At 31.9% G+C, this 15726-nt stretch overlaps 1 protein-coding gene across 1 annotated transcript in view; it reads right to left on the bottom strand.

The window, feature by feature from the left end:
* LOC118196159 (uncharacterized) overlaps nt 1-15726 on the bottom strand; it is a 105909-nt gene that overhangs the window by 67669 nt on the left and 22514 nt on the right. Inside the window, exon 4 of the mRNA XM_085813095.1 lies at nt 9463-9532. Within this exon, the coding sequence (XP_085669221.1) occupies nt 9463-9532 (70 nt within the window). The remainder of the gene's footprint in view (nt 1-9462; nt 9533-15726) is intronic.

Here is a 15726-nt window from a genome sequence, read left to right as displayed (position 1 = left end):
CTTCAGCAGTTACTGCAACTATGTTATTATAAACATTCATACATATGCTCGTAATATAAGCATAATGATCACAATAAACACGAATATGAACTGACCAAGCAGAACGAGAATGCAAATTTTTAAGATATTGATAGAAATTCAAACGTGTGTAGTATTTGGGTGGGAGGAAAAGAATGCCGAATGTAACGGAATTTTCTACTGCTTTCGCAATTCTTTGACCAATAGAATGACGGGCACCTGTCTGTACTCTTCATGCACACCAAAGGTTAAAAAACAAACAAAACAAAAAAAGCACTAAAAGCAAAAAATAAGCACTAAAAACAAAAAAATAAGGGCTTTACAGAAAAAGTAAGCACCTATAAGGGCCTTTATATTTTATTTTCAAATATAAGGACTTATAAGCACTTATAAGGACCGCTACCCTGTCACTTCTGGCCTTCATTTAAAGTTTACCTTTCAAATGTAATTAACAACCACTTTTGAACTTACAACTATACATTTAATCAAGATATCCACATGAAATCAAATATGTCTCCCTTCATACTTTATTCATGTGTATCTTACTTGCACATTTTAAGGGTTATATATGCAGCAACAAGTTTTTAGCTTTCTGCAGATATAATAAGTATACATAATAATATCCAGTGGAATTTTTATCTATGTTTATTATAACTGACATTTTTACAATTATCCCTTAATTTTGAATGCTAGTTACCATAGTTGAGCAAAATGTAATTGCATAGATTATGTAATTACAATAACATCATAACCGCTTTTTATAAGTGCAATTACAAAGCAATTTGTGAAATCTAAATAAAATTACAATGTAATTACAATATCTAATTACAAGTACAATGTGAATTACACAGGCCTGAGATCTTGTGTTCATAATTGAAAATTAAAGTAAGCCATTTCAGATAACAATTTATTAAATAAAGGAATGATCACCTATACGAGAATTATTAGTATTTTCAATCTGGAATCATCCTGCTTAACTTCTGCTTATACTGCAATTTTGCAGCAGTGGCATAAGTTATGAACTGATTCTTTATTAAATACTACAAACATTTTCAGTTAATAAATAAAAGAAATTCATTTAAAGCAGAATGCATTTACAGGAATAAATATAAGCAACTTTGTTAGGCACATACATATATGTGTTTTACGATGTTCAGCGACAGACATATAGATTTGAATTAATCTTTTAAAGAAAAGCAAAAAAGAATGCATATCTATGAAAAGGGATATGTCACAAAGGACTTGTTAAGAGAAACTGGTACACAAGAAATAAATCACAAAAGCTAAATTTTGCCTTCCTGTTACAAGGGGATCAGTTACATGTCTAAACTACATGTACTTCATATTTTCATTCTACTTTTAATCCCTGATCAGCCCTAGCTGGCAGAAACATGGCCCTGATTTATAATCATCCTGCTTGATTTCTAAGTGCCATAAAATTCCCCAAAACCATATTAACTATGAATTAGTTTTTTTTTTTTTATTAAATGACAAAAATATTATCAATAAATATTTAATACAAATTATTTACTTACAAGTGCATGCACCTGCACAAATCACAACTTCCATAAGAAATAAAGAGGCAATACACAGTTAAGTGCCTGTAGATGACTGTAGCTAAAAGAAGGTTAGGTTTTCAAGGATTACAGCAAGCATACAAGGGCTACCTGCTTGAGTGCAGAAGTATTATTGTAGAGGATGTCCTAAGGGAAACTCTCCCATATTCATATTACATGTGAGGAAAACTGTGAAAACTTCCATGCAGTCAGCCCATTTGCCAAGATTCAAACCCGAATCAAACTATTAGCATTCAGGGATTTTACCACTAAAATGCTGATGGGCACTGCTGGTAGTGAAAAAAAGGCCTTCTATTCAATCCAAAACCAACCAATTTAAATTGTTGAGTGAACTCCAAATTTCAGAAATGGTATTATTTATTAATTATGCCTTTATTAAACATAAGCCATATTTTCAATAAGTAATTTAAAAGTATTATTTTGACACAAGTGTGAACTTGGGTTTCCAAATTTTCTGTAGCTTCAGACAGAAATAAACAAATAGAATACAGTACAAAGTCCGAAATCTGAACTTGTTGGGGCTTCGGCGATTCCGGATTTGGGATTTTTCCGGATGTTAGATTATCAGTTCAAAACTAGTAAGATAGCATGTAGAAATTATAAAATTAAAAATATGAAATCGTAATTTATGAAATAATGAAGCATTTATGATCTAAATAGTAAATTTTTAAAAAAAAAAAAAAGCTTAATATTTATTTGTTTATTTTATGAAACATTTCTTTAATGTAAATTGTTTAAAGTTAATTTTTCGTCCTAACATTTTCTCTTTAATTCTATAGACAGACATAATTTATGTTCAGTTACAAAGTTCCATTGGTCAAGTCCTGTAATTGCTGTGTTGAGAATTCCGACTAAATTGACAATCGAAACTTTTTCACTTTCAATAATCTCTCTGTCACTTTCTTTACTATCAGTAGCAGTATTTTCTGGATCTAGAACCATACTACAGACTTCGCCATCCATTAATTGATTGATGATTGGAGCATTGTCATCAAAATCAAAAATTTCTGTTATATCATCTTCATTTATTACCACTTCTCCACATTTCTTTACAAAATCCATTAAATGGAAAATTTCACCGGTGGTATGTGATATCTAAAAGCCCTCAAATTCATAGCTATGACCTTCATCATCCGCACCATGAAATATGGTACCTGACCATAAATTATGTCAAGTATTTTTAAAAGTATCTAGAGACACATCTTCCCACGATCTTGCGATGCTCCACAAAGTATATTGTTGCATGCGTACGGGTTCGTAATAAATTGAATGCACAAGTCCGATGAAAAGTGAATAAAATTTATTCTTATCACAACAAATAAAACAAAATGCTAAAATTTCTTCAGAGATATTCGTACAATATCACAATATCTCACAGTAGTTATATTTTAAACCACTAAAATGTTATACAGAACACAATTCAAAACAAAGAAAGCTAATCCGATCTCACCGCGAATTCGCTATAATAAACCACAAGAATTAAGTAAACAACTGAAATGAGATGTTTTCCTCCAGCTTTTATAAGCTTTTTAATCATGCAAGAGAATTTTCTCATATTTTCTCGATAGCAAAAGCAATTATGAGACATCTATTTACTAAATGTGCGTGCTCCTGTATTTTAACTTTTCCAGCATAGCTTTCTTTTCAAATAAATCTCGTGCTGCATTGCAGAGGAATATAAAACAATTTTAATTACAAATTCTACTAAAAATAGCTAAATAAATACAAAAACTGTAAAAATATTTTATGCAAAAATATTTAAAAAATTCTTGAATAATCTTGCCATTATTCAAGAAATTTAACATGGCTTTTAAAAATCATACTTTATATTTGCATTTCAGCACGTGCACTACTCCGATATCCATAGGCTGAATGATGGAAGCACAATTTGGAGGAAAGAATAATATGGATACATTACATTTCATTAAAACTTTAAGTGAAGTAACAGGACAATTTTTGCATAATCAGGTAAACCAACCAAATGCTGCAGAGCCCTGGTTATGATATGATTTTCAAACCAATCACTCATTAACACTTGTGTCATCTATGCTCTTTTATTTTATTTGCACGATATATAACGGGGAAATCCTTACTCCTTTAAATGCTCGAGGTCATGTATTTCTTTCGATTATGAAGACTTTACACTTGTGCATTACTGCAGCATTTGCGCATGCTAAAATTGTCAATCTCGCTTTGGAATGTTTGACACCAGTTGGAGGCTTTCCTGTTAAGGTTGCCAAGGTATTTTGCGGTACACATTGCCAGAAAAGACCAGTTTCAACAGCATTGTAAATTTGCTAAGGAGATAAATCTACTATTAATGAGTTCAATGAATTCATCTGCAAATAGTTCAGCAGCTTCAGTATTGGCTGACACTTTTTCGCCTGAAATTCTTCATTGTCTTATACCATAGCGATTTTTTTAATTTGTTTAACCAACACGTCGAATATATGCACTCAGTTTTTAAGTTCACTTCTTAGTGAAATATTTCAATGATAATGCTGTCTGACCCATTCAGTCATCACTTTGTCATGATCTTCACCTCCAGCATAATGGATAATTTCCTTTTTCTGTTTTCTTATGTCTTATACAGTTGACTTTCCAATGCCATACTCCTCACATAATTTTCAGATGGATATACCTTTATCCTTTTGGGGGGGCGGGGAGGGCAGCAGCAATTCCAATTTTTGTTAAATGGACATTGAAACTTGCTTCTAGAAACTTTTTTCGAAATAATCAGAAGTTCAAATTTTAATTTTCATAAAATTGCTGCAATAAAAACAACCTGCCAAAAATAATAAGCTGGATTAAATCAATAAGTTAAGGAGCAGCACAAACTGCTATATTGACTGAAATTCTTTGGAATCGGTAAAAGTATAATTTTAGCCTAGCTTAACAACTTCTGCTATAATTATTAGCTATGTATCATGAGATTTGCAATGAGAGCCAAGTTGTTCCGTTAAATTTTGTTTTGCTTCTATCGCACAGTGAACAATTAAACTTAAATTGTATTAGTTATTTATTATACTACTTGCGTCTATTTCTTGCACATGCTTAAGGCTTATCAGAGTAATAAACAAATTAATTCACACAAATACTTAAGGCTAATCGAAGGCCATCACTAGATATCTTACTGATGAAAATCGGTAGATGTACATGTATTGAAAATGAAACGCTAATAGTGTCTTAGGAATTGAATGTTTTATTCAGAAAATACAGTTACAAGAGTAAAATAATCAACTAAAGTGCTAACCTACCTCTGGCCCTGATGTAATCTGTTATCCAGTAGGCACTGATTAATAGAGTTTGGCAGATGTCTTCCTGGGAGATTGCTTACCATACGCATTCCAATTGGTGATTAGATTGGAGCGATCCAAGGATAGTCAAAATGCCTGCTCCTCAGAGCTCAAACGTAATCTATAATGGAGAGACCTGGCAATTACACCAGCCATGGAAGCTTGCAAAAAGTATGAAGAAAAACCAGTAGAAAGTAGGTGTGCATGGCTGGGCATTGTCCTGTTGATTTGTAAACCCAGTGGTTTGTGAAAGGAAGGGCAATCTACAGAGAGTAGAATCAAACAAGTGTTCTGCTGTGCCATAAGGTTGTAACAGATGACAAACAAAAGGGTCCAGCTATCAAATGAAATGTCATCCCAGACCACAACTCCTGACTGTCAGTTGTATGGCAGGTGACAATTAGGTGAGTATCCCACCACTGTCCTGGACTTCTTCAGACATGTCTTTGCTTGTCATGGTTGCTCAGTTTGAAGAGGGACTGATCGCTGAAAATAATTCTGCTCCAGTCTGTGAGATACAAGGTCAAATGTACCTGGAACCAGCAGAAACGTTCCTGGTAGCATGCAGTGGTAAGGGGCAGAAGGTAAATGGCTTCTGTGACCTCAGTCCCCATTCATTGAGTTGCCTATCAATGGTCATTACATTGATTGGTGTTTTGGTTACATGTCGGATCTTTAATAAGAACACATCAAAGGCTGTAAGGGATGATCAAACAATCACTCTGCCCTTGTGTTTTGCTATCATTCTCGGTTGACCTACTTGATGCTCTAAAAGGCTGTGAATCCCCCAGTCTTGCCAACATCATCGAATGGTGATGTCATTCTGGCCTTAATATCTAGCAATCCTCTGATTTGACTATCCTGCTTCATTTGGTCCAAAAGTGCATCCTCTCTCAAATAGTCGCATCTGCTCATACTGTTTGTGATCCCGTCTGCAAGGCATTTTGATTAGTTTCCCACTAGTTGATGAAACCACACTCATATGGAAGTTATGCTTTAGCATTGGAATATCCTCTATTTTATACCCATCCAGATGCTCCACTGCAATGCACTGGAACTCCAGCTAGTCAGTCAGTGGCTGCCAAAATTAATCATTTTCATATTCTAACATAAGTTATGGGCATATGCAGTTTCATCCCATTACGATAAGTCCTTCTCAGTGTGTCCACTTTTTGTTATACAATGCATTATGAATAAATATGTGTAAATTTGGGGGCTGTATACCTTCGAAAATTTTTTTTTTTAATTTTTAAGATTGTGCATTTAATTTTGGCTCTAAAGTAATTAATGATGAAAAAATGAAGAAGCTGAGTTATTTAATGACCATTAATTTTGTATTTGTGGAGTAAAGTAAGAAAACAAGCAAAAAAACAGGAATATTTACAGAAAATTAGAAACACTGTGTTAAAACAAGTATTATATATTTTCACGTTTTGTAAAATGCAAACTCATCATGATATTCTCAAGGAGGTAGACTATTATTTTAAAGCTAGGAAGTTATTTAAAAAAAATTTATGCTAGAATGTGTAATATAGCAAAGAAAAAGCATATTTTCTCATTAAAACTCAACATAAGTTTTTAAAAAATGCATTTATCAATTATTAAATAGTCTGTCTCCTTACTTAAAGTGTTCTAAACATGTATACCGAATTGCATAAGATTTCAATGATAATTTTTAAAGATATTGTGTTTCTTGTTAGCATTAAAACACGAAAAATGAAAAACGAGATAAACACATTTAAAGAATTCAAACACATACACGATTATCTACTTTTAATCAGTTTGTAAACTTAAAATTCCACTGATTTATAACTAATGACCTCTTGTTTTTCAGAATTTACATTTTTTTTTTCCTTCTCAACAACTTTTAAAATTTTTCTCTGCTTTTTAAAGCCAAATCAGGGAATGTTGTTTTTCATTCTCGATATGGTTAACATCAAACCTTTCATACTCATTTGCAGTGTAGTATCCAATATCTATACCTAATTTACTATATCTATACCAATATCTATCCATACGTATAAAAATTAATGAATATTACTCAGTAATAAATAAAAAAACGCTTATCAGCAATGTAAACACAGAATCAAAACACGAGCGAAAATGCGTTAGTGAATTCATAACACACAGCTAGAAAATATGCCAGAACTTTGTTTAGCTGCTATCATAAAAATACTTTTGGGTCTTTAAAATGTAATTAAATAAAGTTTTAAGCCCCCAAAATAAAAGTAAACAAATCTGACACATCCACTTCGGCCTTTTTAATATTTATGTCTTGTGCACTTCCGGTATGATTTTCAAGGATGAGGTGTGAAATAAAGTATCATAACTCCGGTTTAAATGAACGTAGGAACAAAATTCAAACGGTTTTGGAAACATGAGAAATAATACTTTCATTGAGCGTAAGAACAAAAAAGTAGTTTTTTTTACCAAAATCTTGGTTTCTAAGGTATACAGCCCCCTTGCCAATGTATGAGTTGATTGCTTATTTAACTGAATGTGGCAAAGAATCTAAGAAGCAAGAGATCTTTGTGGAGAACTTTCTAAGAGAAACTGATAAAGAAACACATAAGGAAAACCATGAAGATAATCCAAACATTCAGATTGTTTGCCAGAATTTGAACTCCAAACAAACTAGCACGGTTCAAAAGTCTTGTCTACTCAGTTAGTGTTGAGCACAAAACAATTTATTGCGTTTGCAATTACATAGTAATTCTAAATGCTATTGTAGTATAACTGCAATTATACCAGCATTAAATGAAGTTTTAATAACAGTTACAGGTAGAAGTAGGAGGGACATTATAACTGCAATTATACCAGCATTAACGGAAGTTTTAACAACAGTTGCAGGTAGAAGTGGGAGGGACATTAGAAATTTACCAATGGTTAAACCAATGTCATGTCACGTTTAAAACAATGTTATGTCACGTTTAAACCCTAAAGAAGATGAAATGAGTTTATGTCTGGTGGTAAACAGGTATAGTCCTGCTGCATGAACTTTGCAGTTATGCCCTTATTTTGAGGAAAAGCACCCTGCAAGGTGATCCGAGGGTCTCGTACCCCTCCTTCCCTACCACCAAGTTCTCAAGAGGACTTTCAGTTGGCCATGTAGTTTGAGTTCCCCCTGACTGCAAAGACACTATACGCATATAAACATCCATACTTTTTCTGGGAATAAAACCCAGGCCCATCCATATGGCAGTCGTCATTAACCACTAGACCAGCTGGGTGGCAAGTTTTTTAACTACAAAGTAATTGTAATGAATTATCAAGATTAATTAAAGATCTTATATTTTGCTCAATGATAACATTCTGAGAAACTGCTATGTGTGAGAACTTGTGAAATTTTAAAATCTTATATTTTGTGGTAGCATTGCAGAGGGCTGCATCTGGATTATTTCCTTTCGTCTCATTCATAAATTTTTTATGCATAATTGTTCTACAATCATTTTTCAAGAATAGAATTTTATATTGTAAGTTAAAATAATGCACCTCCCTCAAGGGTAATAAAAGCAATTACTAATAAGTTGAATAAAATTAAATTATAATTTTAGCTTATGCACATACAATATATTTGTAACTATGATTATAAATATATTGTAGTTGTAGTTATAAATTGTATAATTATAATTACATTGTAATTATATTAATTGCAATTATAATTACACTGTAAGAATTATCTGCTACTGCAATTACATCATAATTTTATGATTTATAATACAATTGCATTGTATTGCATGATTTATAATTACAATCCCATTACAATTACACTGTAATGTGAATTACAGACACAATTACATTGTACTTGCAACTGAATTACATATATTTGGGATTACACTGTAATTCAATTATTAATCAATTGCATTGCAACTGAATTATGCCCAACTCTATAGTATAGATAAATAACTTTAAGGAAAACAGCTCAACACATTCACTGCCAATCATGCAACGGCACAGGGCTGGCATTATTGCTGAATAGTCAATCACGCTCTTGCACGTGGTGTGGTGTGGTGTGGTGTGATGTCTCAGGTGCCAGTCACATGCTGGCATCGGAAACGCAAGATCTCATTGTTTATTTTCAAGTTCAATCAGCATTATGGTTTGAAACAGGGAACAAAAAATTCATTTCTTACAAAGTTCATACACGAATAACATTCTGAAATATATAGTTTGCAATAATATCACTGCAACTATCTTGTAATAAATTCATTTTTTATATATTTGTTTGTGATATAGTTTTCTACCAAAATAATGCATATTGTTATTTATTTTTATTCACTTTTAAATGCCACATGCCAGCATGTAATGCAGCATTGCAGAAGTAATTTTTGCCTCTAGTGCTGATCACAGGCTGGCGCATAGTAATAAAATTCCAGGCTTAAAGACTTAGTAATCAATGTGGTGCACATAATAATCTTTTATTACCTCTTCTAAATCATATTTCTTATAATAAATAAATCGGGATATGGATACAACCTATTTCTATGACACAGCATTAACTATCACTACAACCTCATATGACCAGCAGCGAAAGTGTTAAATTATATTAAAAAAAAAAAGATAATTCTTACTTGTTTCTGACTGATTTTCCAGATGAAATGATTGTAAAAATAACTGAGATTAATGAACAAGGCTTGGATTCTAAAAAGAGATAACGTTTATTAAAACATTTAATATAATTAGGTTATGTAATAAATCAAAAAAGTACTTAGTATTAAGTAAATTTGTAAGTTACAGATGTCCCAGATATTGGATTTAATATTAAAGTTGGATCTTTTCTGTTATAAGAACATGCATCAAATAATTTTATACAAAAAGCTAAATGTGCCTATGCTGCCTCTTAGCCACAATTCAATTAAATGTTTTATTTTTATTTCTTATAACAGAATTGTTTCCAAACTAAGTTCTAACAGTAAGAGTAAGAAGAATAAGACTGAATGATACAAAGTGTAATATTTTGTTATTTAACAAATAACTATATTTATTATTGAAGTGGCAATGCCATATTTATATGATGTAACCGTTGCTCAGCAATGTAAGAAATTATTTTAAGATTAGTATTCTATTCTGAAGTTTGACAGCTAGTATGAAAATTTTGCCACTTAAGAATTGTACACAAATTATCTACCTCCATAAACTAAAAAAAAAATTTATGTTTTACTAAGAAGATTATCTGTTTTGTCAATTACTGAAAAATACATTACAGTCTTATAAATTTGGAGGTTCCAGTGAGATACTGGAAATTAGGAGTGCAATTGTCAGTTTCGATGGTGCTGGTCTCCTAATCCCAGAACGTTGCTGAAATTTTGAGAACAAGTTTGCTAGTGCCAATTGCCAAGTTTGTTTATTGCAAGGTGAAATGGATGTCAGAAGTCTGCCCTATCAAAGTCAGATTTTGAAGCGGATCATTCAACAGTTACCCTCTGTGTTTCTATAACTTGCGTCCAAGCAAAGAATTGTCAAACAGGATCTTGCTGATCTCTGAAGATAAGATTAACTTTTGGTTTCATAAAAAAGGGTTTATTGAATAAGTATTTCATTTCAGAATTATATTTAAATAGTGTAAGTTTTTCTGTAAAATAACTGAAACTAAAAATTTTAAGAGTAATTTATAATTGATATTTGTGGTAAAGAAGTATTTAAAAAAATTATTATTTAGGCTTTACTGTTATTTGTTTTGAATTTTTTTTTTGTTGATAATTTATATGTGTAAGGCATTCCAGCATTTATTAAAAAAAAAAAAAAAAAAAAAAAAAAACCTGCTAGCTGAGTTTTTGAATTTGTGAATTTGTTGCCAAGCAGGCATGTGGAAAATAAGTAGTGATATCAAACAGATGTAGTGTGATTTGAGTATACTGCAGAATTGGCAAAAGTTTTTTTTTTTTTTTAGTTCTCGCCGTCCAGGCGTGTGGTAGATAGTAACATCATCCCGACATATTACAGATTGTTTATTGTAAAACAATGGCTGCAACAGCACAGCCGGTATAAACTACGCAGTTACCTGAGGAGCCTTTAAAAATCAGAATTCACAATGTCATGTCACGTTTAAACCCTAAAGAAGATGAAATGAGTTTATGTCTGGTTTATTTGAGCGTTAAGCTAAGATGATGAATATACTTGCTGAAAATCAAGTGACTCACCTCATCCCACTGCTGCCTCCTGACATTGTTCAGCTTATTGCTAGAGAACCAGAAGAGGACGCAAAAAAAGTATGAATATGTAAAAACTTTACTGTTACAATGATTTAAATTGAGTGTGGAAAAATTTCAACAACTATTTAATAAACACCAAAAATTTACTGAAAGTACTTAATATGATTTTCTACTATGAATTAAAGAATTATTTAGAAGGATGGCTTACCGGATTAAACATTAAAACTTTTGAACAGTTAAAAGATCTCACGCTGGTTGATCAAATTAAAAAACGTACTTTTCCTGATTTCAAAGAACATTTTATGGATGAATGGACTACCATCATTTCACCTACTGAGATGGTTAAGAAAATCGAAGATTTTGAAGACGTGAGAAAATTAATAAACCTGAAATTTTCTTCCAGTCAAACTGAGAGATTTAACAAAGGATCATTTAAACCTCGTTACGAAAATTTTGTGAAAAAATAGAGCATCCGCCTCATTTTAAGCATTCTGATAGATGGGATGATTCAAAATACCAGAAAGATCATCGACAAAGGAATCAGTTCCAAAACAAAAATCAAGATAATTTATACGACAAAAGATATCAACCACGTTGTTTCGAGTGTGGGTCATCCAAACATTTTAAGCCTCAGTGCCCTTGCTTAAAACCAAATGAAAAGGTAAGTTGCGTATCTTCGAATGATGATTTGTTAGAGACATATACAATTAACGGTTTAGCTAATAAGTATGAAATGCTTATTCTTTGAGACACAGGAGCCACTGTTGATTTTATTTCTCGAAAATACATAGATAACGCAAAAATGACTGGAGAACATGTCTTCTAGGTACAATATCTTTTAAATGACCATTTAGTGTGTCTACCGTTAGCCGAAGTTGAAATTAATTGTGAACTTGGTCATATAAAGACAAAGGCAGCTGTTATTACAAACGATCCCAGCAGATATGTATTGGGTAACAAAATTGCCCAATTGTTCAAAGCTAAATCATTCTTAAATTTAGAAAAAATAAATGCTCTTTTGACACGATCTCGTGAAGAAGATCGGAGTAGAGAAATCGAAATGGAGAAACTAGAATAACAGATGTTTATTGAGATTGACGATGATATTTTACCACAAGCTGATGAGGAAGACTAAGAAATTAAGAAAGTGATTAATGTTAATTCTAAGGAATTAATTGAATCTCAGCATCAAAGCAAAGATCTAGCCTCATTGCTAAGCGAAGCTAAAAGTGAAAATTTCGGCAAAACAAATGATTTAAAAGTAAAGGAGAATGGGTTGTTGATGAAAAAGAAATTAGATAAAAATGGAAATGAAAGGGAATTAATTGTTATTCCTGAAAAATATGGAGATCAAATGCAGAACTATTCATCTTTGATGCAGATCCAAACAAATAATAGTGCTAAAACTCAGGGTAATTTGGTCAATTCTCATCCTCCTAATAGTCAAGCTTCTGTCAATGCTTCACAGAAATCTGACCGACAGTCTAAGCATTCACCTCCTGATGTGAAAACTGAAGTTATTGATATGGAAGCTGACTCACCTTGTTCACCTGGTGATAGGTGTGTAAATCCATAAAATAAATTATAGGTGTGTGGATCCATAAAAGGTGTATCCCATCACCTTTCATGGATAGTGTGTGTGATTATTTCCTTACAAGTTCCCCAGTTCCTGCTTCTACAAAAAGCAGAGATGTGTTTGACAGTTTGTTAACAGCAGATCAAAGAACTTCTGATAAAAGAACTCATGAAGGTGCTTCTAAAGCTAAGAAATTAAAAATACGTTAAGAGTATACGTCAGAAAACTTAGTAAAGAGGCACAAGCATGAAAAAGGATACTCAGAAGTGCCACATTCAATGAGAATGCAAGTAACAGATAAGAACAAAAGTTCATCTCGCAAGGAGCAAAATCTATATGACAAGAAAGAACTGACAAAATTAAATGATTCTCAGTGAAAAATTCTAGATGAATTGCTAAGTACTGCAGTTGAGATGCAAGTCAAGAAGTTTTTAAAGAAACTAAACAGATAAGAGCGAGTTGTTGAATAAGTAAAACTGCCACAAAAGCCTCTGTCACACTCACCTGATTTCAATATGGAGTTTATTTTGCAAATTGATGTTTCAGACTCTGGGTGTCATTTTAGCTCAAAAAGATAAACGAGACAATGAACATCCAGTATTATACCTCAGTAAGTTTACAGAAACTAAACAAAAATATTCTACCACAGAAAAGGAATGCATCGCCATAATATTTGCTGTAAAGAAACTTCAATGTTATTTAGACGGACATTCTAAATTCCTCATGATAACCAATCATAATTCCCTAGTTTGGCTCAAAAATAATGCGAGTCTAAATCCACGACTTATGAGATGGGCACTAGTACTACAACCCTACAATTACATGGTTGTTCATTGAAGTGGTAAAAACCATAAAAATGTAGACGCATTAAGTCATACTCCCTGGCCTGATTAAATAATTTGTTTCTCTATATAGATAAAAAAAAATATTTTGTTCTTTCCTCTCTTCCTCAGTGTATGTTATTATGTTATTTGTTGTATTTCAATTCTGTATTGTGCTGATATTGTTGTTTTGAAAAAAAAAAAATGTAAACTTTAATTCCTAAAAATATAAATTAAAGTTTATCTGGAGGGGGGAGAGGTTGTAATATTTTGTTATTTAACAAATAACTATGTTTATTATTGAAGTGGCAATGCCATATTTGTATGATGTAACCGTTGCTCAGCAACGTAAGAAATTGTTTTAAGATTAGTATTCTGAAGTTTGACCAGCTAGTAGATGTATGAAAATTTTGCCACTTAAGAACTGTATACAAATTATCTATCTCCGTAAACTAAAAATAAAATTTATGTTTTACTAAGAAGATTATCTGTTTTGTCAATTACTGCAAAATACATTAAAAAGTGTGTCACTCAATCTCCTTCTTTGTTTATAGCAATAACTACTCTAACAAATATATTTTTCATACTTAGAAACTTTTTACCACAGTTCAAAATGAGCTGATGACAAAAGGATATTGACTTGCAGGACATATTGAATTGGTGCATGTACCTTTCTATTAAAAACAAATTGCTTAGTACATGTTGTTTTACTGCAAGAAAGAGCCTTAAAATTTACTTTTTAAATTATTTGTAGTTATGCTTTACAACTATGTCTTACTAATTTTAGAATTTCACTCTGTAAGAAAGTATCATACTCCTACGTGCATACTTTCATTGTATGAACGATTATCATGTGCCATTAGCAATTAAAAACCTGGCAAGAACGTAACTGATTTTTCATGCTTCCTACTCCAAAAATATCTAATGATCTTTACAGTTTAAGACAGTAAAACCTTATTATATCAACCTTGAAGATAAAAAAAAAAAATACTATATCATTCTGGAGCTGCAAAAACAAACCATTTTTAGTATAAATGAGCAAGTTATTTAAATAAAAAAAATTATGAACAGTATTTCTTATTATGGATAAAAAATAATTTTTTAAAGTCTTTATATGATGAAGCAAAATAAGATAACTCCAACAATATTACACAGAGCCGGATTCAGACTTGATAAGGTCCTAAGCTATTTGAGGTATGGAACCATTTATAAGTCTGTTATACTATATTTTAAATTTTTGGGAACACCCCCAAGAAAGTGGGGGCAATAAGCTATAGCTTGTGTAGTTTATACGTAAATCCTGCACTGATATTACACAAAAAATGTTTTGAAATTAATGTTTGATTATATTTCTTACTCAATAGACAATCACAAAATGAAAGAAGATTCTTTTCACCAATGTTAAAAATCTTTCAGCTGTAGTTACCAATTTCTTTGGATAATTCTTTATACAGATATTTAGCAGATTCAGCTAGGACAATTTTTTGGATTTCCCATTTATAACCAGACATGAGATTCCATGGAGCAGTTTCTGAGCTATCCAAATTAAAAATAACCGGTCCTTCAAATTCAATTCCACTGCTACTGTTCCCCTTTCCATTCGGGGATTCTCCCCAAATGTTTACCATGTTTTAAATATTCCATTGATTGGAATATTTAAAACATGGTAATGAGTGAAAATGTTCACCAAAATAACATCCCTGAACTTCAGGAAATTTTCAGACTTGAATACATAATTTTTTAAACGAATTTTTGAAGCAGGTGCTATATCTTCTTACAGAAACATTTGCTGTTTTCAGTGTTAACATCGATATTCAGTTTTTGATAATTCTACTTTTACTAGTTTTGTATTCAACTCAAACTCTACTAAAATTTCAGCTTTATCTTTTAATGAGAATGTCTCTTATCTAGATAGCTTATCTGCAAGTTAGATTTAAAGAACAGTGCAAAGGACAAATAGCCAAGTTAAAACATATTTATCAAATAATATACAAATAGTCTCCTATTCATAAACATATCTCATTAGCATAACCCAAAAACTATTTTGCTGCATCAAGTGACCTCCTTTTCCATCCACCACCTAATTTCATATCTTGTATCCATTTCATTTACATAACATCATCCCCCCCCCAAATACAAGCACAGACACATTGCCAAATAGTTTCCAAATGCTAGTGAAAGAAAGAAAATGATATCCAAAGAAACTAGTTTGTGAAACTGATACTGAAAAGAAATATCGACGAATAAATTGACAAAAGTAGTACATATTGAAGTTATACTACTTTT

Source organism: Stegodyphus dumicola, chromosome 3, assembly GCF_044657685.1.
Source record: "Stegodyphus dumicola isolate Sdum_Otavi_A_Nest chromosome 3, ASM4465768v1".
NCBI classification, from domain to species: domain Eukaryota; kingdom Metazoa; phylum Arthropoda; class Arachnida; order Araneae; family Eresidae; genus Stegodyphus; species Stegodyphus dumicola.
The sequence above is the reverse complement of the archived record's forward strand: the minus strand, read 5'-3'. Positions and strand labels throughout refer to the sequence as shown.